This window comes from Cyprinus carpio, chromosome A18 (assembly GCF_018340385.1).
Source record: "Cyprinus carpio isolate SPL01 chromosome A18, ASM1834038v1, whole genome shotgun sequence".
NCBI lineage: Eukaryota > Metazoa > Chordata > Actinopteri > Cypriniformes > Cyprinidae > Cyprinus > Cyprinus carpio.
In genome coordinates this window covers 8,018,750-8,044,067 of record NC_056589.1, presented here as the reverse complement: position 1 = coordinate 8,044,067, position 25,318 = coordinate 8,018,750, and the positions used below count along the sequence as shown (strand labels likewise).

The 25,318-nt window shown below is 38.4% G+C and overlaps 2 protein-coding genes across 3 annotated transcripts; both read right to left on the bottom strand.

Annotated features, from left to right (window-relative positions):
• Positions 1 to 998: 998 nt before the first annotated feature.
• Positions 999 to 4,445, bottom strand: LOC109110276 (arylamine N-acetyltransferase, pineal gland isozyme NAT-3-like). The gene is made up of 2 exons (XM_042774948.1): positions 3,996 to 4,445; positions 999 to 2,205 (listed from the first exon to the last, which is right to left on the bottom strand). Exon 2 carries the CDS (start codon positions 2,196 to 2,198, stop codon positions 1,326 to 1,328), a length of 873 nt encoding a protein of 290 aa, XP_042630882.1. The 5' UTR covers positions 2,199 to 2,205; positions 3,996 to 4,445; the 3' UTR covers positions 999 to 1,325.
• A 221-nt stretch (positions 4,446 to 4,666) lies between these two features.
• LOC109061087 (neuronal acetylcholine receptor subunit alpha-5-like) lies at positions 4,667 to 25,254 on the bottom strand. Of its 2 annotated transcripts, none has more exons than XM_042774946.1 (8): positions 25,125 to 25,254; positions 14,689 to 14,840; positions 14,294 to 14,338; positions 13,980 to 14,089; positions 13,101 to 13,278; positions 12,519 to 12,851; positions 6,335 to 6,691; positions 4,667 to 6,260 (listed from the first exon to the last, which is right to left on the bottom strand). In XM_042774946.1, exons 1-8 carry the CDS (start codon positions 25,195 to 25,197, stop codon positions 6,102 to 6,104), a joined length of 1,407 nt encoding a protein of 468 aa, XP_042630880.1. In that variant the 5' UTR covers positions 25,198 to 25,254; the 3' UTR covers positions 4,667 to 6,101. The 2 variants fall into 2 exon arrangements, with proteins under 2 accessions (XP_042630880.1, XP_042630881.1); XM_042774947.1 differs by having other exon boundaries at positions 14,689 to 14,811; positions 25,125 to 25,246.
• Between the last annotated feature and the right edge of the window lie 64 nt (positions 25,255 to 25,318).

The window sequence follows — 25,318 nt, the reverse complement described above, 5'->3', positions numbered from 1 at the left end:
AGACATATGCGTGCATAAAAAAGTGTTTATTACGTTTGAAATCTGGGTATTTATCTTATAAAAATGTGTGGATTTGCTACTTTATTCACCCCCTAGAGCCATGTGAGGGACGTTTTATTACAGATGAGCGCACTTTATTTCACGTTGACAACAAACACCCGCTTACCCCATTGAAAGGATTGGTAGAGCTAGGAAAATGTTTAATATAACTCCGATTAGATTCATCTGAAATAAGAAAGTCACATACACCTAGGGTAGTGGTTCTCAACTCCAGGCCTCGGGACCCACTGCTCTGCACATTTTGAATGTTTCTGAATCTGACACACTCAGTTCAGTTCATGGATCTCTCTCCTAATGAGCTGATGATCTGAATCAGGTGCGATAAATAAGGGAGACAAACAAAATGTGCAGAGCAGTGGGTCAACAAAACCTTAAATTAGAACCACTTACCTAGGGTGTTTTGAGGATGAGTAGAACATGGACGAATTTTCATTTTTGGGTGAACTAACCCTTTAATTGGTCCCTTTTTAAACTAAGATGGTGATATTGGGAGTAAACTTTATGTTAGCTGTAAACTACTTAAGTGCGGCAAACTCTGCTAAAGTGCGGCAAAGCTGCTAAATTTAAATATTAACCTCACCTGTTGTTAGTAACCAGTTTTAACTCACAATGATATATGCATGCTATTTCAACAGCACTCTGGACAAACATTTAGACTTTAATAGTAAGAGAAGAGATAAAAGTTTAATTATATTATAGTTTAAAGTAGTGATTCTAACCAAAACCCAGATTTTATATTGGACATCAAGTGGTGACCCAATAGTTTCAAAATTGCTTTTTGAAGTAAAACAACAAAGATGACAATTAAACTTCCAAATTTTCATGAAATGTATTAATCTTTAGAAGTGCATATATTTTGTATCTATGTTAAATAATCTTTTCAGAAATCATAAAAAAATTAAGACACAGAAATACTGCTGCATTCAGGGCTAGGCTTTCACATAAACTATTCTATTGGCTAGACCAGTTTTGTCAAAAAAAAGAAAAAGAAAAGAATGTATGTGTGTTTTTCTCAGGTGATAAAAGCTTTGCTATGCCCCTGTCAGCCCCTGCTAGTAGATTCCATAACAACACCATTTGGCACACATAAGCATTTTTGTCCTTTAATTGGTATTCGGAAGTAGCCGTTTATTTTATTTAATTTTATTTTAGGGCATTAAAAAGTATTAAAAGCATAAAAACGATTTATGTTTTTCGATCTCTGGTGAAAAGTATTGTCAATTGAGATGCATTACAATACTTACAGGTCATAGTACAATACTGTATTACATGCAATAATTAGCTTTTTTGTTTTTCGGTGTGAACTTATTGACTAACACCACATTAAACTTTTCCTTCAGCACAGCCTCTATTTCACAATCAAGGATTTCTTTCATGTCCACTATATCAGAGTCTTCCTCCGGGTTGTATGTGATCTCGCTGTAAGTCCAGCCAATCAGAGCTCTGAAGCCGTTGGGGGTCTGAAGGGAGCAAATGGACTTCAGCACAAACCGAGAATCGGGACTGGTCTGCAAGCAATCCAGGGTCTCCACAAAATGCTCTTTATTACGGGGTGTTAATGGGAAGCAATACATTTTCTTCACCAGGCGCCTGTCAATGAGGCTAGAATTAGCATTAGCCTTATCTTTGACCACTTGCTTTCTTGAAGTCTTCTCCAGAACCCACGTCATCCCATCGTTTAGTAGGCGGAACACACCTGGAGGCTGCGGCTGATCTTTACCCGAGATCATCTCTAAGGGATACCAGAGTTGGCACGACACTCCATAGCTCACATCCGTAATGTAAGGCTTCCCATCGATCTCCACCATATTGATGAGATGAGAGTCCACGGGGTAGAAATCATTTTGGAACTTATTAAACACCTTGGACCCTAGTGTGGTGTATTTGTAACCAATCTCCTTTAGGACCCATGAAAACAAGAGGTTGTTTTCACAACACCAGCCTCCCCGATTGCTCTTGACTAATTTATCATAGATGATGTTCAGGTCGGTTGTGTTTTTCTCCCCGCAGTGGATGCTGAGGTTCTCAAATGGAATGGTCATAACATGCAGCTTATGGATGGTGCGTAAAGTGTCCAGGTCAGGTTTGTCATATGGACCAGTAAACCCGATCCTGTTGAAGTACCCTCTTAGATCCATTAGATTCCTTCAAGAAACAATGCAAAAACTGTTTTTAAGCTAAAATATGAATTTCTGCTCCCATCTTATAAATTACTATTCAATGCATAGCGACAACTATATATACACCATTTGAAGGTTAATTTTGTTAAAAAGTATAAATACTGTGTCTCTGTGCTGCTATCAAAACATTGCTCTGTTTGATCATCCTAAACCAGGGTTAGGGTTGGGGTTAGTTTGGGGCATGACCAGTTGTAGGGATGGGAGTGTGTGGGTCATTTGTGTATCCTGCCATTTGTGTCTCTATTAGCAATCTCTTTGAGAATGGGCCTGTCTCAGTGCCCACACTTTGCAATTGACCACTTGTCCACTTACATGAAGTACTTCCTGTCTTTGGCCCAAGTGTTCAAGTGAGCAAGAAGACTGCAAGTGTGTGGAACTTTTGATTAAATGATGGAACACACTACATCATAGATTTGTAAAAATGCAAATTAGGTTTTCACAGACCTTTATTTATACATTTTGATTTTCAGTACTTTGCTTTTTAAAATAAACTTCTCAATGTCTATTCAGACGTTTCTATGTAACAGAAGACAAAATTAACTGAGGTGCTTCTAATTAAGAGATAGAAAGCAGTTGCAGAAGTTTTATAAAATATACATACAGTACTCATCTCTGCACATACAATGTGTAACACTTTATGTTTTACCACCAAATTATATGTTATATTTAATTCATTTCACTTACATAGGCTTAGCCTCAAACAACACTCTGAACAATATCATTAGAGATGTGGATTAGAGTGTGGATTTAATGTGCCTCAAGGACACTGAGCTTTGATATTTTTCAGACCTGGGACAGTCTTGCACAATTATTTTGTGCATCTCAAGTGGCCAAGACCACAAGTGTGGGTATTGGAACAGGCTCAGGTATGTAATGTTATTCTATTATCTATATCAACTCTAATACATTTTGGATGCATCTGCTTAATTAGCAACAAATGATGTGAATGTGATATTTTAAATAATAATTTGTATTTGTTCATGTAGATTGCCTATCCACTTTGAGAAGTGAGAATTGTCAGCTCTTGACAGCTCTTATCCGGTTCTTTCTCTGGCTGCAGCCGCCTACTCTCATCTACATTCAAGACGAGGTGTTTGTAATCTCAAACAAGCTTATTGTGTTCTGTCTGGTGAAGCTGGTTTCTCGGCTTCAACAGAATTTAACCTTCTGTAGTTTTACACTGTTTAAGAAAAATTTAGGGATTTGGAATGTAAAATCTGCTGCAAATAGCAGAAAACAAAAGTTGTTTTTTATTTTTTATTTTAACAATTTTACTTCTACAGTTGTTGTTTTTTACTATTATTATAAATAAATGTTTCAAATGATATAGTTAAAAAAAAAATATATATATATATATATATATATATATATATATATATATATATATATATATATATATATATATATATATATATATATATATATAAACAATGTACCTAAACAAGAGCATTTCCTATATACTGTGGTCACTAAAATTACATAACATGTTCCAATATTTGAATTGCATGTACATATTTCATAAACAGTTACTTAAAATACAACATAAATTGTCATAAATAGGAGGGAAGAATGAAGTTGTGAAAGTTATAAAAGTTAAGAAGATGTGGGGGTAAATGGAACCAACAAAAAGAAGATGCAATGACAGATAAAATACATTAAAAATACATCAACAGATATGTGAGAAAAAAATAAATAAGTAAATAAATAAAGAACTATCTATATATTTGCAGTCTTTCCATTTAAAAAAGCTCTTACCCTTAGATAAAGCCAGTGAGTTGTCAAGTGAATTTGCTAGTGAGAAGCACCAAAGAAGTGTTACAAAGACTCTGAGTGAATGTCTTCGGAGTGAGGGACTGGATGTTGAATAACAGAGAGTTAACCCTTGAACCACAATGCAATGTCACAGGTTTAAATAAATTAATAATTAAAGACAGGAGCTGAGAAAAAAAAAAATCTAAATGTGTCTACTCTGCATAATTGCTAATGTGTTTCAAGTTATAGAATTATGTGATTGTTAATAAAGTAAAATAGTTTTTACCTTTGGCAGGGATGAACTCAATAGGTAGCACTGGGCCATTTTTTGTTGCATACAGGGGAACAAGTGGGGTTTAAGAAGCTTTGTACAATGGTAAACCAGTGGATTTTAATGACAAATATTATGTGTACTGGTATACTGCTATTACTCAGTAGATGTTACATTGAAATGACAGACTAGCATATAGTGATAACATAAATTGCATAGTAATTTGATTTATCAAACTGTGTGCAAAACTCATAATTACATTAAAATTATGAGTTTATATATATATATATATATATATATATATATATATATATATATATATATATATATATATATATATATATATTATATTATATAATTATGAGTTATATATATTATAAATACATGAAAAGAATAGCTCACCCAAAACTTATCTGCTATAAATTTTACTCACCCTCAGGCCACCGAGATGTAGATGAGTTTGTCCATCTACATCAGCTAGGGGTCTCCAATCTCAGTCCTGGAGGGCCAGTGTCCTGCAAAGTTTTGCTCCTACCCTAATCAAACACACCTGAACCAGCTAATCAAGATCTTACTAGGCATACGAGAAAATTCCAGCCAGGTATGTTGATGCAAACTGGAATTAAACTCTGCAGGACACCGGCCCTCCAGGACCGCGTTTGGAGACAGATCATCAGATTTGGTGAAATTAAGCACTACGTCACTTGCTCACCAATGAATCCTCTGCAGTGAATAGGCGCCACCAGAATGAGAGTCCAAACAGCTGATAAAAACATCACAATAATCCACATGACTACATTCCATCAGTTAATGTATTTTGTGTCTGTAAGAAACAAATCCCTCATTACGGCGTTTTTACGTTAAACCGTCGCTTCCGGTCCATAATCCATAATAACGCTTCCTTCAGTGAAATAGTCCACCCCCTGCTGGCCTCTCACTTCAAAATCCAGTGATATATTTGTTTAGAACTGTTATGGACGCTTTTTGCTTATAAACAGTACATAACATTTATCTACATCTGTGCATATTTCTCTCCTAAATTTAAATCAGACAACTTTTTCACTGGAGAGAACAATATTATAAATAGAGAACTTTTATTTCAGTCAGAACCAATGGTTTGAAATTAAAAGTGTCTTGATGAAAAAAAATGTTTATTAATACAAATGAGCTTTTCACTTCACAAGACTTTAATTGATAGACTGGAGTCATGAGGATTGCATGTCCAATGAAGAAACAAACTCATCTATCACTTCAAAATCATATTCCAGGTATCAAAACCTTCTTCCAGGGGTCCCACCGATCTGTTCTAGAGCTCCCACCTAGGTCAAAGTGTGTTCTGGGGGGTGGGGGGGGGGGGGGGTTTGAAACTGGACTGAAAAAGCAGCCCATGGCAGCAGTATAAAAGTAGCTCAATTCCACAGGAAAACAGTGGACTTTGCAACACTATATTTAGCTGCTTGTTAGTGCTAGTGGGTTGCAGGTGGTATTAGGAAGAGGGGCATTCTCATTCCAAAGAGCATTTGAATGGACAAAACATTTTTATATGCCCTTGGGTGCAAGATGAGTAATCTATATTATACATATAACCTTTGAGTACACTAGCATATACATCTTCATAAAGCATAATGATTTTAATACAATATTTTTTGATTGTAAATGTTATTGTAATACATCAGCATGCAAATATTTATTATGATGCAGCATGTTAAAGCATAAATGACAGCGCTCAATTGCCACAAGTTGCATAGATGTTTTGAAGACTGCAGTAATAAATATAATAATAATGCAAAAAAAATTATCCAAGCTAAAGATTTTTCAGTTTTATACATTCATATGTTTTAGCTGCTGCTTCCAGCATAGCTGGGAACAATGATGTTGGCCCATTTATAGATGACAGGAATGAAAAGCAGAGCAGAGCCGAGCAGTGATACTAAGAGAAACACCCAGAGGAAAACCCGGTCCAGAACCTGGCCCACAAACTTCCAGTCCTGAACAACCTAAAAGAAGGCATTACATAAGAATTATTAGAACTCAAATCTGAAAGTCAAAAGTGAGACAATAACAATCTTACCTCTCTGACTTCATTCTCTTTCACCACATGAAGCGTTATGTAGCGTATAGAGTCTAAGGCTGCCTGCAGACTATGTTCTGCATTGAGCAGAGGAGTGGTATCCTGGTCCGAACTCTTCCCATAGCCCAGCCCTTCTCTTCCACTCCTCGCAGCAGTGGTGGCATAGCGGTCCACATGGCTGCGCATGCAGAGCAGTTTAGGCAGGTGGTGTAGAAAGATACGGCGGACCCAGGGCGCCATGCTGTGATGAGTAGATGAGGAGCGATGATGGATGTTAATGGCAAAGACAGTGATGACAATGGAAAGCGTCACGAAGATCATAGTGAAGACCAGATATTCTCCAATGAGAGGAATCACCTGGGAAAGAAAACATAAGAGCAGAGCAAAAAACATTAAATCATTTGAAAATAAGAATGAAAGAATGAAAATAATCACAATCCTCACTGGAAATAATTTCAATATGTGTTTAAAAAAAATTAATTGTAATATAAAATTTTATGTATGTTAATTTAATACATTAAAGGGATAGATAACCAAAAATTTAAAATACTGTCACATTCATATATATATATATATATATATATATATATATATATATATATATATATATATATATATATATATATATATATATATATATATAAAAATGTGTTGTTCTGAAACTTTTCAGAAAAAAACATTATTTTTTTTAATTATTTATTTTGTTTTATAAATATAAATTTCTGTAGTCCTAAAAGTACCCCAGTTCTTCTGAAACTTTTCAGAACAACTAAAAATATGGATTATAACATAGATATAGATACGATATCATATATACTATTCCATACATTCAGAAGTGTTACATATATAATTTAATCTAGATGTTATCCATTGCAGTTTGACTTGTTGACATCTAGAATCTGCCACCACTATTGCAGAATGATATTAGACCCCTCTGTTATGTTCTGTTGTTTATCTGGGCAAAGAGAGACCTCTTGTGGTGATTCCTAACCTAGCATGTTGTTTACGTTTTACTTGCAGTCTCGTGTCATTTCAATGTCTCTCTGTGAATTAAGCGGACTCAATTTTTCTCTCTTGATTTAATTTGGTCAGAAAACACGTTTGCCTGTAAGTACAAAGCCATATAGTCATCTCATCATCTAGCACTAAGAATAATAGTAATGAGATCCTTTGTTAATGAAGTTAAGTTCGTTTCTAAATGTGTATTTTGATCGCATATGCTAAACGTTAGCTTCATAATTTAAATTCCCATAGAAGTTAGCATTAAGCTGGCACATTTATTTTTCTTGTCTCGCCTTAGTGTATCCTGCTGGCCAAAGAGACAAAGCCATGAAGACCTACATTGTTCTTGACAAGCAAAGCAATAAGTCCCTTGGAAGAACAGAATTCTTTGAACATTTTGGAATTCAAGGCGCAGGGTCGAGGTACTCTCTGAAGACATGCTCAGGAGTGGTGGATACAGCAGGGCGACGCGCCAGCAACTTCATAGTGGAATCAGTAGACGGTAACATCCACATTCCCTTGCCTACTCTGATTGAGTGTGACATGCTGCCAGACGACAGGTCCGAAATACTATCACCAGAGGTAGCCAGACATCATCCACACCTCAAACACTTGGCAGACAAAATCCCAGCCCTAGATCCCAACGTGTCCATCCTCCTCCTACTTGGGCGAGACATAATACGGCTGCACAAAGTGCGTGAACAATGTAATGGGCCACACAATGCACTGTTTGCTCAGCGACTCGACCTTGGATGGGTGATAATCAGAGAAGTGTGTCTGGGAAGAGCACATAAAACCACTACTGCCAGCGTCTTCAGAACCAGTGTGCTGACAAGCGGACGTCACTCCATCCTTAACCCATGCATCAGCAACTTAATGGTCAGAGAGAAGATCGACAGCGCTGTACCACCCCACACCTTTCCATGTGTGTCTCATGCAGCCAATAAAGCAGATAGTCTGGGCAGAGATGTGTTTCAAAGAACACAACGCGACGATCAGCTTGGCCTGTCCATCGAAGATGAGTTGTTCCTTGACCTCATGGAAAAGGAAGTCTACATAGACGAAGCAAACTTATACGTAGTACCGCTGCCATTTAAGCCAAACAGGCTGCGTCTGCCCAACAACAGACAACATGCTGTCAATCGCCTCGCCTCCCTCCGTCGCATGCTAAAGAAGAAACATGGCATGAAAGAACACTTCTTCAACTTCATGCAAGCAATGTTTGATGCTGATCAAGTGGAGCTTGCCCCAGCACTGAAGCCACAACAAGAATGCTGGTACCTACCAATATTCGATGTTTATCATCCACAGAAAAAAGACCAAATACGTGTAGTGTTTGATTCCAGTGCGAAACACGAAGGCATCTCCCTTAATGACGTTCTTCTTAGTGGGCCCGACATGAACAACACCCTACTGGGGGTCCTCATGCGTTTCCGCAGAGAGCTTGTAGCGGTAACTGCAGATGTCCAGCAGATGTTTTACTGCTTCATTGTCCATGAAGATCATCGTGATTTTCTAAGATTTTTGTGGTTCAAAGACAACAACCCAAACAAACACATTACTGAGTATCGCATGAAAGTGCACGTTTTTGGCGACTCTCCTTCCCCTGCAGTAGCCATCTACGGCCTGAGAAGAGCAGCCCTGCATGGAGTAAAGGAACGGGACAGTGAAACTACACCGTTCGTCATGAGAAATTTGTATGTTGATGATGGGCTCTCCTCACCGACGAAAAGGCCATCGCTGTACTGAAAAACACAAAGGAGATTTTAGCAGAGTCAAGCATCAAGTTACACAAAATAGCCTCTAACAGTCGTACTGTGATGGATGCCTTTCCCCCTGAGGAGCGGGCCAAAGACTTGGTGGATCTAGAGCTAACTGTTGACCCCTTGCCATTGCAGCGGAGTTTGGGACTCACCTGGAACTTGCAGTCAGACACGATCACGTTCCGTGTATCTAGAGAAAAGAAGCCATTTACTAGAAGCCCTATCCTTTCTACAACCAATGGACTTTACGACCCCCTGGGGTTTGTAGCACCTGTCACAATCAAAGGAAAGGTCTTAGTCAGGGAGCTGTCTGCTGAGCAAGCTGAATGGGATGCTCCTCTACCAGCGCCGAAAGAGGAACAGTGGAGAATGTGGACGGACTCACTCTGTGAGCTTGAGCTGCTTCAAATTGACAGACCCTATGTGCCAGTTTCCTTGTGCTCCACAAAACACAGAGAACTCTGTATCTTCTCCGATGCCTCCACCATGACCATATCAGCAGTGGCTTATCTCAAAGCAACAGATAAAAATGGACACACTTACATTGGATTCCTCATGGGCAAGGCAAAGCTGGCTCCTCATCCCCCACAGACTGTTCCACGGCTCGAGCTTTGTGCTGCTGTCTTGGCTGTTGAATTGGCAGACTTAATTAAAGAAGAGCTTGACATAGATGTCCACAAGGTCACATTCTACACAGACAGTCGGATTGTATTGGGCTACATCAACAACACAAGTAGAAGATTTTATGTATATGTTGCCAACAGAGTCACATGCATCAGAAAGTCTTCAAGCCCGGAACAATGGCAATTTGTCAACACAGAACACAACCCTGCAGACCATGGGACTTGCTCAGTGCCAGCTGCCATGTTGAAAGACACTAACTGGTTCAAAGGTCCAGCCTTCTTAGCCAAAGACACCTCACCGTCAGAGGAATTTGTGCTCATTGACCCTGAAGCAGACGCAGACGTACACCCACAGATCCAAGCTTTCATAACCAAGACCTTCGAAGGAGAGCTGGGATCAAAACGATTTGAACGCTTCTCCAACTGGAAGTCACTTATTCGAGCCATTACCAAGCTCATACACAAGGCCAGGTCTTGTACAAAGGGCTCAATCAGCAATACGGATGAGCCGACACAAGCAAGACTAATATTCATCAGAAACGCTCAACATGATACATTTGCTGAGGAGATGAAATGCCTTTCCAGAGGTGAAGTCGTTCCAAAGTCAAGTCCTCTGAGGAAACTGAATCCAATTGTGGATAAGGATGGCCTGCTGAGAGTTGGAGGATGCATTCCTTTGGCTGACATACCCTGTGAAGAGAAACATCCAATCATTGTCCCCAGAAAGCACCACGTAGCAACCTTATTGGTGAGACATTACCATGCAAAGGTTGCTCATCAGGGAAGACATCTGACAGAGGGTGCTGTTCGCTCTGCTGGATTGTGGCTGATTGGAGGCAAGAGACTGGTGTCAAGCATCATACATAAATGTGTGACCTGTAATAAGCTGAGAGGAAGAATGGAAGAACAAAAAATTTCAAGCCTACCTGCTGAACATCTCGACCCGGGTCCTCCGTTCACAAATGTAGGTGTCGATGTGTTTGGCCCTTGGACCATAAGCTCAAGACGAACTCGCAGCGGCATTGCAGAGAACAAACGCTGGGCAGTCATCTTTACTTGCATGGTAACAAGAGCTGTGCATATCGAAGTTCTCGAGTCTCTGTCCTCCTCAAGCTTTGTTAATTCATTAAGGAGATTCACAGCTGTCCGTGGTCCTGTCTGCCTGTTTCGTTCTGACCAGGGAACGAACTTCATTGGTGCATGCAAGGAACTTCAGATCAAATCTGATGATCAGGAACTAAATGCTTACCTTCACAATCAAAGCTGCACCTGGACCTTTAATCCTCCCCACTCCTCCCATATGGGTGGAGTGTGGGAGCGTATGATAGGTATTGCCCGTAGAATACTGGATGCACTGTTGTTACAGACAAACACTGCCCACCTGTCTCATGAAGTTTTGGTCACACTCATGGCTGAAGTCATGGCCATTATGAACGCTAGACCCCTTGTTCCTGTGTCATCTGACCCAGACATGCCCACAGTGGTCACACCTGCCATGCTTCTAACACAGAAAGTCGACCCAGTGCTGCCACCAGCGGGAGAGTATGACCTTAAAGACCTATACAGCAAGCAGTGGAAACAATTAGGCGTTGGCAGATTCATTCTGGAAACGCTGGCGTCAAGAATACCTGGTGTTACTCCAACCAAGGAGAAAGTGGCACGTGGACAAGCCAAACCTGAGCGAAGGAGATGTTGTGCTGCTCAAGGATGCTCAGGTCAAGCGGAATGAATGGCCTGTCGGAGTGGTGGTGAACGCCATTCCCAGCAAAGATTCTAAAGTTCGCAAAGTGGATTTGAGGGTGGGCAGACAGGATACTCAGCGGGTGTATTCTAGACCTGGTTCAGAAGTTATTTTACTTGTAAAAAGGGAATAGTGTTATAATACATTATAACAAGTGGGGAGTGTTATTTTCTGTTGTTTATCTGGGCAAAGTGAGACCTCTTGTGGTGGTTCCTAACCTAGCATGTTGTTTACGTTTTACTTGCAGTCTCGCATCAGTTCAATGTCTCTCTGTGAACTCAGTTTTTCTCTCTTGATCTAATTTGGTCAGAAAACACGTTTGCCTGTAAGTACGAAGCCATATAGTTGATTATTATGCTATAATTTATTTATTTATTCTTATTTTTTGGTTTATTTTCTTTGGATATTTCATTGCTGCCATTGTTTTATTTGTATTATTATTTTTGTTCGAAATAAAGATTTCATATCATATCATATCATATAGTCATCTCGTCCTCTAGCACTAAGAATAATAGTAATGAGATCCTTTGTTAATGAAGTTGAGTTTGTTCTAAATGTGTATTTTGATCGCATATGCTAAACGTTAGCTTCATAATGCAAATTCCCATAGAAGTTAGCATTAAGCTGGCACATTTATTTTTATATGTTTATCAGATTAAATTTCAATGTTATTCATAAACAACTTCTGTATTTGAATGGAATACTGAAATGTATTGTTCTTTGCAGTTTTACAGTGCTTCCTGAGTAAAGTTTGGAAAGGATAAACAAGCTTCATTCTTTGTCTTGGGGAAACTGTTAACTATCTGCCGAGCTGATGTAACTGGCTAGGCCACGCCATACACACACAGAAGCGGGGGCAGAACACCCTCGAAGTAAATACAGAAAATCACTTCAATGCCTAAATGAATGAACTTACAGTTGTGGTAAAACTTTATCACACAAACAAACCGTAGCTGAAAAATACTACAATTTTATTGCTGACAAAATGTGTGTGGCACAATGACTTACAGTACAAAACAAAGTATAAATCACTTAATACTTAAAAAGAGTACCACCTTTGAGGAGGAAGGGATGATCTCTTCTATCACTAGAAGGAAGACAGTAAGAGAGACGAGGACAGACGTGCAGAGGCAGATTTTCTCTCCTCCGTTAGATGGGAGATAAAACACCAGCACGGTCAGGAAAGACAGTCCAATACAGGGGATGATGAGGAAGAGTGTGTAGAAAAGAGGAAGACGTCGGATAATAAAGGAGTAAGTAATGGATGGATAGAAAAAGGTCCCATCACTTCTCAAACCCCGGCTACCAGTGGCCGTCACAATCTCCCATTCACCATTGTCAAAATAGTCACGTTTGTCCACATGTACATCCTCAAGGAGAATGTCCACTAAGAAAAGAAACATTATGCAGTTGTTGTATAAATTTCCATATAAACACAAAAAGCTATTGCTTCATATGACTTAGATTATACAGTATGAGTCATTTTAATTACTTAGATTAAAGTGGTCACTATGAACTGACGATAGCTAATTATTAAAGGTAAAATTTAGGTTAATTTTTAGGTATATTTTTTCCTTTCTAGATGTAAACATTGGTTTGTCATGCCTTTAATAACAGTTACAAACTTTACAGCATACCTGGGTACCATCGTAGGTCCAGGAGCCAAATTTCATGGAGCAGTTCTGAAGATCAAAGGGGAAGAATGTCACATCGATGGTGCAGGCAGATTTATAGTTGGCAGGAGGGGTCCAGGAGATAGTGCCGTCATATCTCACCACTGCTTTTGTTACTGTGGCCTCAAAATTACCATCTGCACTACAGGTGAGAATCACTCATCAAGATGAGATACAGGCAGGGTCCAAAATGTATATTCTCATTATAGTCAAATTAAAGTAAATATGGTCTTTCTTACTCGGAGTAGCATTTCATATCACAAAAGTCAAGATTTTTGTACTTTTACAAACATGGCAGGAAGTTGGAAATATTGGGAAATAAATATTGACCTATAGAAATTATAATGGCGCTCTAAGGCAATTTTTTTTTTTTTTTTTTTTTACTGGGGTCACGCACAAAGGATTTGACTCGTAAAACTGTAAATTTGCAGTTTAACAGTTTACTTTTCATCTGTCGGTTTACAAAAATATTATTCAAACTTAAAAACTTTTTAGACTTGATCAGGCTTCAAATTAAATAATTTTCCAAGATTTTAACATTTTCAATGCTCAACAGACTGTCTAGTACCATAGATTCAAATAAACTTTAAAGTTTAAACTTTTTCAAATAAAGATTTTATAAACATAGTTACTCATGAGTTACGCATAAGTATTATGTATGAAATAACTCATACATACTAAGTCATGTGATGCAGTACAGTATATGTACACAATACCACTCTTAATATCCATTAAAAAATTATTATAAGCATCTCTATGTTATTTATTGTTCTAACAGAAATGTTAAACATCATGTTCAGTTGTTTCTTACTCATACAGTTGCCACTGAGTGGCACCACATACTTATCATAGAGCACAATGTCAGGACGCCAGATGGAGTCTGAGGGAACTCTGATGGAGGTGATGCCCAGATAATGATCCGGATTCCATCGGAGCTTCATGTCTGTCCACTCCTGAAAGCAGAGAGACATAGATGTATGTGCAAAGCTGATCCCCACACAAATAAAACAGTAAAGAAAGCAAAGTGTATCGGTTGTGTACCAATAACCAAATACTACCAGAACAAAACACAATGACAAGAACAAAATAAAGGTAGAATAAAAATAATTTATATTTCGTATTAATCAGATAAACCTTAATGGATTAGTCCTGTTTACCTGCTTCATCCAAACATTGGTCGTCATCAGCTGGTTCTTCTCATTCTAAAAAAATTAATAAAAATAATAATCAAATAGCCATATTATTCTATTAACCTTCATATTCTATTAAAATTTATTTTAATATGTTCTTAATGTTTGGTGTCCCAAATACATCAATGTTGTACATGATTATATTTATTGATGATTTATCCCATTATTACCCCTTTACCCACCAACCTTACCCTAACCTCTCTGACCTCAAACAGAACACAATGGTTAACAATAAATGTGAAATTCCTAACCTACTGATGATAGAGATTCTCCTAATGTATATTACTTAAATGTGATGTTTACTGTAAGACAAGATTTTGCCTGGATGAGGAGAATGTTGTTTCAGCATCACTAGTTCTCACCACATCCACGAGCTGGGAGATAGCCAGGCCAAATTTCACCTGCACCGTTCCATTTAGTTCCTCCACTGGTCTCACCCATTTCTGGTAGTTGCTGAAGAGATGTTTAAACAGCTTGTCTTCTGTCTTGGCATAAGAAGACAGTACAGGAGGCCCAAATAAAACAACAACTTCATATTAATCTCTCACATTCAGTCAGGAGGGACTAGGACATTAAACAACAGTAATTAGATGACAACAGTCCCAGACACAAGAATCACACAGGTTTATAGAAGGTGTGACCATTTCATTGACACTTTTCCAATGATCATATTGATCTCACAATGAACTCACCCAATACATAATAATAATAATAATAATAATAATAATAATAATAATTCATTATATTTAAGCACTCAAAGCGCTTTACATTGTGAGGAGGGATCTCCTCATCCACAACCAGTGTGCAGCATCCTCCTGGATGATGCAATGGCAGCCATAGTTCGCCAGAACGCCCACCACACACCAGCTTATTGGTGGAGAGGAGTGATGAAGCCAGTCATTATATGGGGATGATTAGGCCATGATGGTCAGAGGGCAATGGGCAAATTTGGCCAGGATGCCGAGGCCACACCTCTATTCTTTTTCCTGAGAGACATCCTGGGATTTTTAATGACCACAGAGAGTCAGGACCTCGGTTTAACGTCTCATCCAAAGGTCGGTGCTTTTGGACAGTATAGTGTTCCCGTCACTATACTGGGGATCTAGGACCCACACAGACCAAAGGTGAGCACCCCCTGTTGGCCTCATTAGCACCTCTTCCAGAAGCAACCTAGTTTTCCCCAGGAGGTCTCCCATCCAGGTACTGACCAGGCTCAAGCCTGCTTAGCTTCAGTGGGCAATCTGATGAGAGCTGCAGAGTGATAGCTGCTGGCTATAACATATAAGTTTTACCTGATAGAGTTTGGGCTTCTTGCCACTGTTGCCTTTGCCTTGCTTAGTTATGGTTTAAAAGACACTTAGGGCCAGATTTAATAACAGTTTGCATCATTGCAAACCCTCTTTTGGCGCTTAAAAATCTCCTGTGAGGATTTACTGAAGACAGTGAAAAATAAGCAATGAAAAGACATGGGCTGTTGTTTTGTGGCTGACTGCATAAGAATTTGTTCCCTTTCCGATGTAAAATTTATGGGAGGAGATTATTTAAATAAATCATGCAACATGATTAACTAAGTAAAATTACTGGTATTTATGCTATTATTTAATGCCCAAAAAAGTATGTCTTTAAATATTTTGCACTTGACATGCCAGCAATAGTTGTTAATTTGGCCTGCTCTTGGTAGATTTCATTGGTCCTGTGGAAATGAGCTGGCTGCATCTGTGTTCTTTAATTTGCACAGTCAGAACTTTACACTCCCATCAGAGCTTTTATGGAATTGCAGTCTCATTTAAATTTTCCCTGTTATCTGGTAAATCTGGCCAATAATATTAAGTAAGATTATTGATTCGACTGCACTGACACTATTGGTTGAGTACAAAACTTGAACTCAATTGAGTTTGATAAATCTGCTTCATAGCTGAAGCGAATTTGTTTCATGATTAATGAATTTTGCAACATCGACACTTATTGAACTGAACAGAATCAACATTGAACTGACTTGACCTCAGTAACAACACTATTGCGTTCTATAGAGCTTCTTATAGCTGAATTGAAATTGTTTCATAATTAACTTAAAACAGTTATTGGACTGTTGTCAATTTAGAGCTGTTTTACAGCAGAATTTGAATTTGTCTGACATTTTGAAGAAGATTGCATCATTGATTCTGTTAATTTTCTGTTTATTACTGTGAAGCTGCTTTGAAACAATCTGTATTGTATAAAGTGGTATATATTTATATTGGTAACTAGATTTGAATTTTGTCATTGACAAATTCAAAACAACAGATTTCATTCTTAACGGAATGATGGAATATCACTGAATATCGGAGCTTGAGCCTTTCAAAGTTGCCATAAAAATGACTTCTTTTTGTAATGTGCAGCATAAACTTGATCAACTCTAATAAAGCTCATTTGGTATTGTTATTGGATCTCCAGCAGCTGCTGCTATCATGCCAACATCCTGTGTGATCACATTTTCCTTTTTAGAGTCTCCACAGTCTGAGTCACTAAGGGAAACCCAACATGATTAACTGAACACGTGTTCATTTCTGCGGGGGCGGGCAGAGTTATGAATGGAGATTTATGTATCTCTGAGTGTGAAACTGCTTTAGAACATCGTTGTGTTGTGTTACCATCACTGGTGGGAGGGGTGTTCTTTAATGTGAAATGTCATACACTATAGCTCTGTTCCAAAACCCAGTGAGCTGTCTGCTGCCTACATATGCAGTTGCATCTAATGAAAGCGTCCTGTCTGAAATGGAACTTCAGAAGGGACTGATTTAGAATGCTTTGTATATGCAATTAACTCTATAACTGACAGTAGAAGCACAATTGATTTCAAAGGAGACTGATGTAAGAATGTTGCTAAAATAACTATACTATTCCATATGCATGTACACTATAGCCCTAAAATGTTTGTTGTTGTTTTTTCCAGATTTTCTGCACTAATTTTGGGTAAGTGGATTTTGTAAAAATATGTTGAATTGTATGCAATAAATATGTGTATGTACTGTATGTATTTTTACAAGCACACAAACCTGTTTTGACTCAAAATTGCATATAAAAATAATCTATAATTTAGTTTTGTTGTTGTAGTTGTTTTTTTTTGTTTGTTTGTTTTTTTGTTTTGTTTTGTTTTTTTTGTTTTTTTGGACGTCTGAAACTGGATGTAATATAAGACAGTATTAGTCATCTAGCCTCACTGAGATTGATTATTTGACCCAGACACCATAAAAAACTCAATGTCATTTTTCTCATTTCTGTCTAAAATTGAGGTTGTTAGCCACTGGTACTGCAAATTATCCTATAAGAAGTGTGACATGACCCAAATAGCATATATTGATTGCATTCTGTGCCTATTATTCAGCTCAGTGTTTAGATATTGATTGGATTTTGTAATTTTATCTATGCCCCAAAGCTCTGTCTCTTTGCTTATAAATCCTGATGTTCTTTGACTGGTCATTTCACAGACAACCGCAGATGGTATTCTGGTTGCAGCTTGTTTTCCAACTGATCAATGTCTGTGGTTGTGGTCTGGTCTCCCTTAATCAATACAAGACTGATTAGAAAATTCTTTAATCCTCAGGTCACACTGTTTCAGCAGACATGTGAGAGAGCTGTTTGAAATAATAATTAGATAAAGAGATGTGAGTCACAGATGGACAAGTGAGCGAATCACAGGTCACATTTCATGCCAAAATAATACTAAAAATATTATATTATATTATATTATATTATATTATATAACATAAACTAAACAATAACAACACATCAAAATAATTTACAAAAAAAAACATTAGCTAACCACTTTATAAAAAAGAAAAAAAGCACTATCTAAAACATTAAATAACATCACTTAATGTTAATTTCAACATTTACTAAAACATTAGTTAATGCACTGTGAATAGAGTGGTGGAACTATGATGTCACTTTGTGGACAAAAACCCGGAAACGAGTTAGAATTTTAGCACTTCCGGTTCCATCGTCCCAGAGTCAATGGGTTTTTTTTTGAATGGGATTTTTGTTAAATCCCTAAAATAAGGTCCGTGGTTCACACAGGCTCAAGATACTTTCATGTTTTATTCTACGACATAAAACACACCAGTTACACGCCACTCGTGATTTTTTTTATACTGTTACATTTCTTAAAAAAGACAGTTGCTAACCAGTTGCTAAATGGGACTAGAGGCGCTGTCGGAGACATTAAATGTCATCACGCTGAACAGTTTATCAATTTACAGTATTTTCCAGTCTTAGTATAATTTGTAATACAATTAACTGTAGAAAAACCAATTAATAGTTTCCCGCATTTTATATCGTTGGTCGACATGTTTTTTTGTTTTGCCCTGAAATGTCTTCAGATGGAAGATGCACGTTTTATCGCTTTCTTATTGCTGTGGAGACTTTGGGTTCGTACGGTAAACTCATATTATCATTATTCCATGTAAATACCACATTTAATGGCTTAGTCACAGTGAAAGTGAAACATAAAGTTTAAAGCCATGTTAAATTTAAATGTTCACGGCCACGTGAAGCTGTTACAAAGCATATAGATTGAGGATTTTCCTGAAGCAAGGATAAAATAACATTTTGTGTAACTTACCCACCCTAACAAAGCTGAAATGTTGTACTTTATTCACTAAAATAAGTTTAATCTTACCATATCCAAAACTCGCTCACTCTGCTGTCACTCTGCTGTCATTTAATAGATTAAATGCACTAGAATTTACTATAGTGTTTCATTGAGGAATGAATCATTCACATAGTTTCATTGTAATTGAAAACACAACATGCTCATTTATCATCACACATGGGCATAAATACAATCATAAAGTCAAAACTTTACTGGCATAATTGTCAGGTGTTTATTTGCAAAATATATGGTAAGCTAGCAAATGCTATCATAATTATACAAAACGATAACTTGGTAAAGCAATACACAAATTGAAAAGGGGAAATAAACATAACAATAAATATAAAAATATAGCTCTAATAAGTTAATGTAATAATAATAATAATAATAATAATAATCAAATATTAAATTAAATGTTTAATGTTAATAAAAAATGTTTTATCCATTTCTGATAATCCTGGGTTGCTATGTTCAAGCAGGTTTGTTTACGCATTAAACGTGTGGCCATTTGAAAAATTTGTTGTTCCCTCAATATAAGAAGTTGTAGCCATAAGAAGGATGTTGTTACCTCGACAAAATGATATTGTGGCCATGACATATTATCATGTTCCTACGAGTTATTATGTCTTGGCCACGACAAAACTAAGTGAACCAACCATGTTAGCTCCCAGGTATCTGGATCAGGCATTTTGGGAGAGTGAAACCGATATTTTTTTGAAACCGGGTCCCAGAGTGGATAAATCTGAAAACGCCACCCTTGTGTTTTCGTGTGGACAGCGAAGCCGTATATTTTCTGAAATGATGACATAATCAGCCCACGTCTCGCCCCTAGTCAGACACCGCTACATCACGTAACAGCAACAAAAACATGAACAAACACTGAAAGATTGTCTTTTTATTAACTAACATTAACACAGATTAATAAATGTATTGTTCCATGTTCGTTTGTAACGCGCACAAGGTTTATGCGCAAAGTCCAAGTCTTTTTCTCTGTTTTTAGTGTATCTCTGTGGCAGAATTACAGCGCCACATACTGGTCTGACATCGTGTGGACATAGCCTTGGAGATGTGTGTCAGATCCGTGACATGTTCAGCATCGGCAGCTCTTAAAGGGACAGCAGACAAAAAAACCTTATAACCATATATATATATATAGCTTTAAGTATTCATCTATATTTAATTTAGAATTTATTGTTTGATAACTTTATTCAGTTTCTTTATATTTCCTACTTACTGAAGGGCACAGGTAAATATGACATTATTACAGGTTTATGTGAAGACTGGTTTAAGTTCACTTAAATTAGAAGTTATTTTAAGTAGTCTAATAAAAGTTCAAATTGATAGCTTTGTAATGTTGAATGGCTAATCAATGGTTAGATATTGGGGGGGGGGGGTGCTATTTCATAGAGACATCAGAATGAAACTGGATTTCAGTCATAAAAAGATGCCATTATACACATATTAAAAATGTAGTGTCTTTAAGTTGTTTCTGCATTCATTTGAAGTTTGAATGTGCAATGTGAATTATTGAAATGTAAAAGTATTTTTAAAAATGTTAATGTTAATTAAACGCGATTAATTTAAAAAATGTGTGATTAATTAGTTCTTTTTTTAAACGATTGACAACACTAATTATATTATATTATATTATATTATATTATATTATATTACATTATATTATATTATAAGGATATTATTTGTTTAAAAATAGAGAAGGTATTTTAACAACAAGTTTAATGTAGAAATGAAGAACAAAATATGTAAAATGAACATTAAAATTACAGGAAATATTTTTAAAATAACATAAGTAAAAAATAATGTATAATTAAACTGAATTTTTTCAACCATTAATTTATTGGAAGTACATTTATTTACACAAATGACAGGTATTAAAATAAGCTTTCAAACATTTTAAACAATTTAATTCCGCTATTCCAGCATAAGCCGTTGTCACAGAGACAAAGCCCGTGATTCCCTCTGCTGGCCAGCAGAGGGCACCCTCACCTGAATACTGACACACACGCATGCATCCATTCATTTACACTGACTGCACTACATTTCCCACAAGCCCCATCCTTGGACTCTAATCACCGCCACAGGTGCTCTTCATCAGGACTTGTGTATAAAAGCTGGACTATCACAGGAGATCAACGCGAAGTCTTGATTTGCTGTGTCTGTCATTTCTGAGTGTTATTACCCGTGCTTGATTTCCTGTTGCCGATCCTGTTTGATATCCTTTCCGTACCTTTGCTGCCAACCTACCGACCCTTGCTTGTTACTGGATTTTGATTCTCTGTTCTTCCTACGTTGTTGATATTGCTGGGTATTGACCATTGCCTGTACGACTACGAGTCTCTGCAATAAAGCCTGCATATGGATCCCATGTCGGTTCTGGGTCATTACAGAAGACTTCGCCAACACGAGATCCAGCGGCTTATGAAGGTCTTCATACCACCATGGCGGCCCAAGCCAGTCAAGATCGCTGCTAACCAGTTTCAGCTGAATTGACTGACGTCTATCACCGAGGAACTCGTCAAAGCCGTTCAGAGTCTCCATACAGCTCCCGCGGCCACATCAACACCGGAAGCGTCCGCCATTGCCCACGTTGCAGGGACACCGTCCCAGGTTAATCTCCGTCTCGCTTTCCCGGAGAGATACAACGGTGACGCCAGCAAGTGTAAGGGATTTCTATTACAATGCTCCCTGTTTGTTGAACAGTAACCCACGCCGCATAAAACAAATAATACTAGGATCACCTCTTTTGTTTGTTCACTGCTGACTGAGAAAGCACTGGAATGGATTGGTATGGGGCTCCGATGGATCTGGATTCACCTCTGGAGATCGCTTATTGGAGTTATCGCAAGGCAGAATGACGGTGGCTGATTATGCCCTACGATTAAGATTTAAAAGTGATCTTCCGCAAGGGTCTGAATTATGATCTTCAAGCTGAGCTAGCATGCAGAGACGAGGGCAGAGATCTTAATAGCTTCATCGAACTGACCATCTCCATTGACAATCTGCAACGTGCCCGACGATCCAGTTCCGTCGCACTGATCACCCAGTCTTCTTGCCGTCTCATGAACCTACTGAGCCCATGCAGATCAACACGTACCACCAGTCTATGGAGGAGAGAGATCGACGTATCTCTAACAGGCTATGCATGTATTGTGGATTACCTGGCCATCAACGTAACAACTGCCCCACTCGTGACATCTACCTCCTCACAACGCTCGCGTGATGTACTCCTCTCACTTCCAGGTGTGATACCCAGGTGTGTAAGCATTCCCGTTGAATTATGGATAAACGACAGACAAGTTATTACCTCCCGCTTTACTCGATTCTGGGGCTGCTGGCAATTTCATTTCTGAGGAGTTCGCTAAGAGGTATAACATTCAACTGATTCCATGCTCTACCTCTCTCTCAGTGGAGACAATAGATGGTTGACCACTGGGTTCTGGATCCATTACTCACCTCACTCGCAAAATCTTGATGGCGGCTGGTTTACTTCACAAGGAGAGGATTCAATTCTACATTCTCCCCACATCTCACACACCCAGTCGATTCTTGGATTACCCTGGCTACGTCTGCATAACCCTCAGATTTCCTGGAGAGAGGGTCAAGTTTGTGAAGTGGAGCATTATTGTCAACAGAACTGTCTTTCTCTGGTCAAACCCATTCCTGACTGTTCCGTGTCACTCGGCTCCAGCCCAAGAGTCCATTCCCATCTGCCAGAGGACTATGCTGATCTTATGGAGGCCTTCAGTAAGGAACAAGCCAACATCTTACCTCCTCACCGTAATATTGACTGTGCCATTGAATCTTCTGCCAGGGCATTCTCCCCCAAAGGGTCGCATCTTTCCATTGTCTCAAACCTGAGTCCGAAGCCGATGAAGGATTCTATCTCAGGAAGAACTCCAGAAGGGTTTCCATCAGGACCATCACAACCCCTGCTTCGTCTAAAAAGAAGGATGGTGGTCTTCGTCCTTGCATCGATTATCATGGACTAAAGCGAGATGACGGTGAAATTCAGATACCCACTTCCGTTGGTTCCTTCAAGCCCTCGAACAGCTTCGCACTGCCCAGTACTACACCCAAACTGGATCTGAGGTGCCGCATACCATCTCTTTCGCATTAGGGAGGGAGATGAATGGAAGACCGCCTTCTCCACCACCACTGGACACTATGAATATCTTGTGATGCCGTTCGGACTGGTCAATAGTCCATCTGTGTTTCAGTCGTTTATTAACGAGGTCTTCAGAGACATGCTGAACATATCTGTGAATCGTGTAACATTGATGATATATGATCTACTCAAACACTTCCCGAACATGTACAACACGTCTGAGCAGTTCTTCAAACGCCTCATTAAGTACCAGATATACGCCCAAGGCGGAGAAATGCGAATTCCACACGACCTCCACCACATTCCTAGGTACATAATCAGTCCCGGAGGGGTGGTGCCATGGGACGAGAAGAAGGTCAACGCCGTTCTTAACTGCGCCGGAAACCCACAACCAAAAGGAATTACAGCGATTTCTAGGATTCGCTAACTTCTCCGGAGATTCATTAGGAACTTTCCGTTACGGTTGTCGCTGCACCCACTTCCCTCAATCGTGCAAGAACGGAGCTCACCGACTATTCCCGCGCCCTCCACCAGCACCCACCAGCCATTTCACGCCACATGCAAACGAGTCAACAGCAACTGCGCCATCTCTGCCAACCCTGACCCCTTGACAGTACCCTTTATTGTCGAGGCTTGACGCTCTAATACTTTTTTTTTTTTTGGTTTTTTTCGGCGTATTCCTGTCCCAACGTCCATTGATCCCGCCACGACAACTGTCATCCCTGTGCCTTTTATTTAGGAAGCTATCAACTCAGCGGAAACGCAACTACCGTGTCGGGGACCGGAGAACTCTCTTGCCATGAAGTGCAGGCATTGCGAGGATGAGGAGGCAACTGGGCTAGAGGGAGCCACCTCACCCGTTTACAAGTATCTAAACAGAACAAACCGAACCAGGAAATACTTAAACCGATTAATCCTCGTCAAGCTAGCATGTCCCTGTTGTCTTCAATTCGACTTATCGAGAGAAACTTATCGACCCGGGCTCCAAGAACACCAAGTGCGGTAATTTACACCTTCAATTGAGGAGGAGGATATTCCAGCTCCAGATCAACCCATTCTGCGTTATCTGGTCAGGACGGTAGTTAATAGCCATTCAATGGTAACATCATGACTGTTTGCTCCAACATTAATTATGGGAGCACGCACGACCCAGTGGCATCTTCTGTCTATATGTTATATCTTACTTTACTGCCAATTATAAACATTAGTCAAAAAAATACAAGTACAAAAAATTAAACCATCTACTCCTAAATGTAATAAAAAAATTATACAATATAAAAAAACATAAATACACTACATATATGTAATACCCGATTTGGATTCGTTAATTATATTATAGACTGTAATATTATATTATTACACGACACTCTGGAATACACTATTCATATACTACAATAGACACTCTGGAATACTCGATTTGGATTCGTCAATTGCAAGAACTCCCTTGTTTTACTTTTAATTTTAGTGTAATATAGTTGCAGTGTTCATCTACTACATTGTAGTAGACTTTTTTTTCTTATAGAAAATTTTAATATTATATACAACTACTGTATAATTACACATGTAATTTAAATCAATATTTCACATCCACATATTTATTTACTTGGTGAGTAGCCATGTAATAAGTGGCATAATAAGCTAATGTAAATCAGACAGTCATTATCACAAAATAAAGAATGTGTGTTTTTTAATGAATAATGGTGCAACCTGCTGAGTGACTGAAAAATCCCCACTGCTGAGGGAAAAATAAAAATATACTGTATGTATATTTTGAAAAATTGTGGTAACCAAACAATTTTAGTGATCATTGACATCCATTGCATGGACAAATCAACATTCCAAATTCAAAACTTTTTAACACTTTTTTATTATTACTTTTTTTTTTTTTTTATAATTATAGAAATTATCTATGTATATAAATTATAATTACTTTCTTTTAATTTTAGATTGAATTATGACCTGGGCATGGTCTTGACAGGTTTTGCGAGATTTCACCCAGGCAAATATGTCAGATGGGGCATTGAGCCAAGGTCAGAGTCACTCACCTATAGATGAGCAGAGGACAGCACAGCAAACTAGCAGGAGGAGAGATCTGACAGCGCTTTGAGCTGTAACCATGGTACCGTCAGGAGCAGCAAAGCCACAGAAAAGATCTGGAAGCAGCCATAAACATGCATGCACTTTATTACACACAAATACAGTCTGAGCTGTTATTAAATACTAACAAGCTTGCTATCAA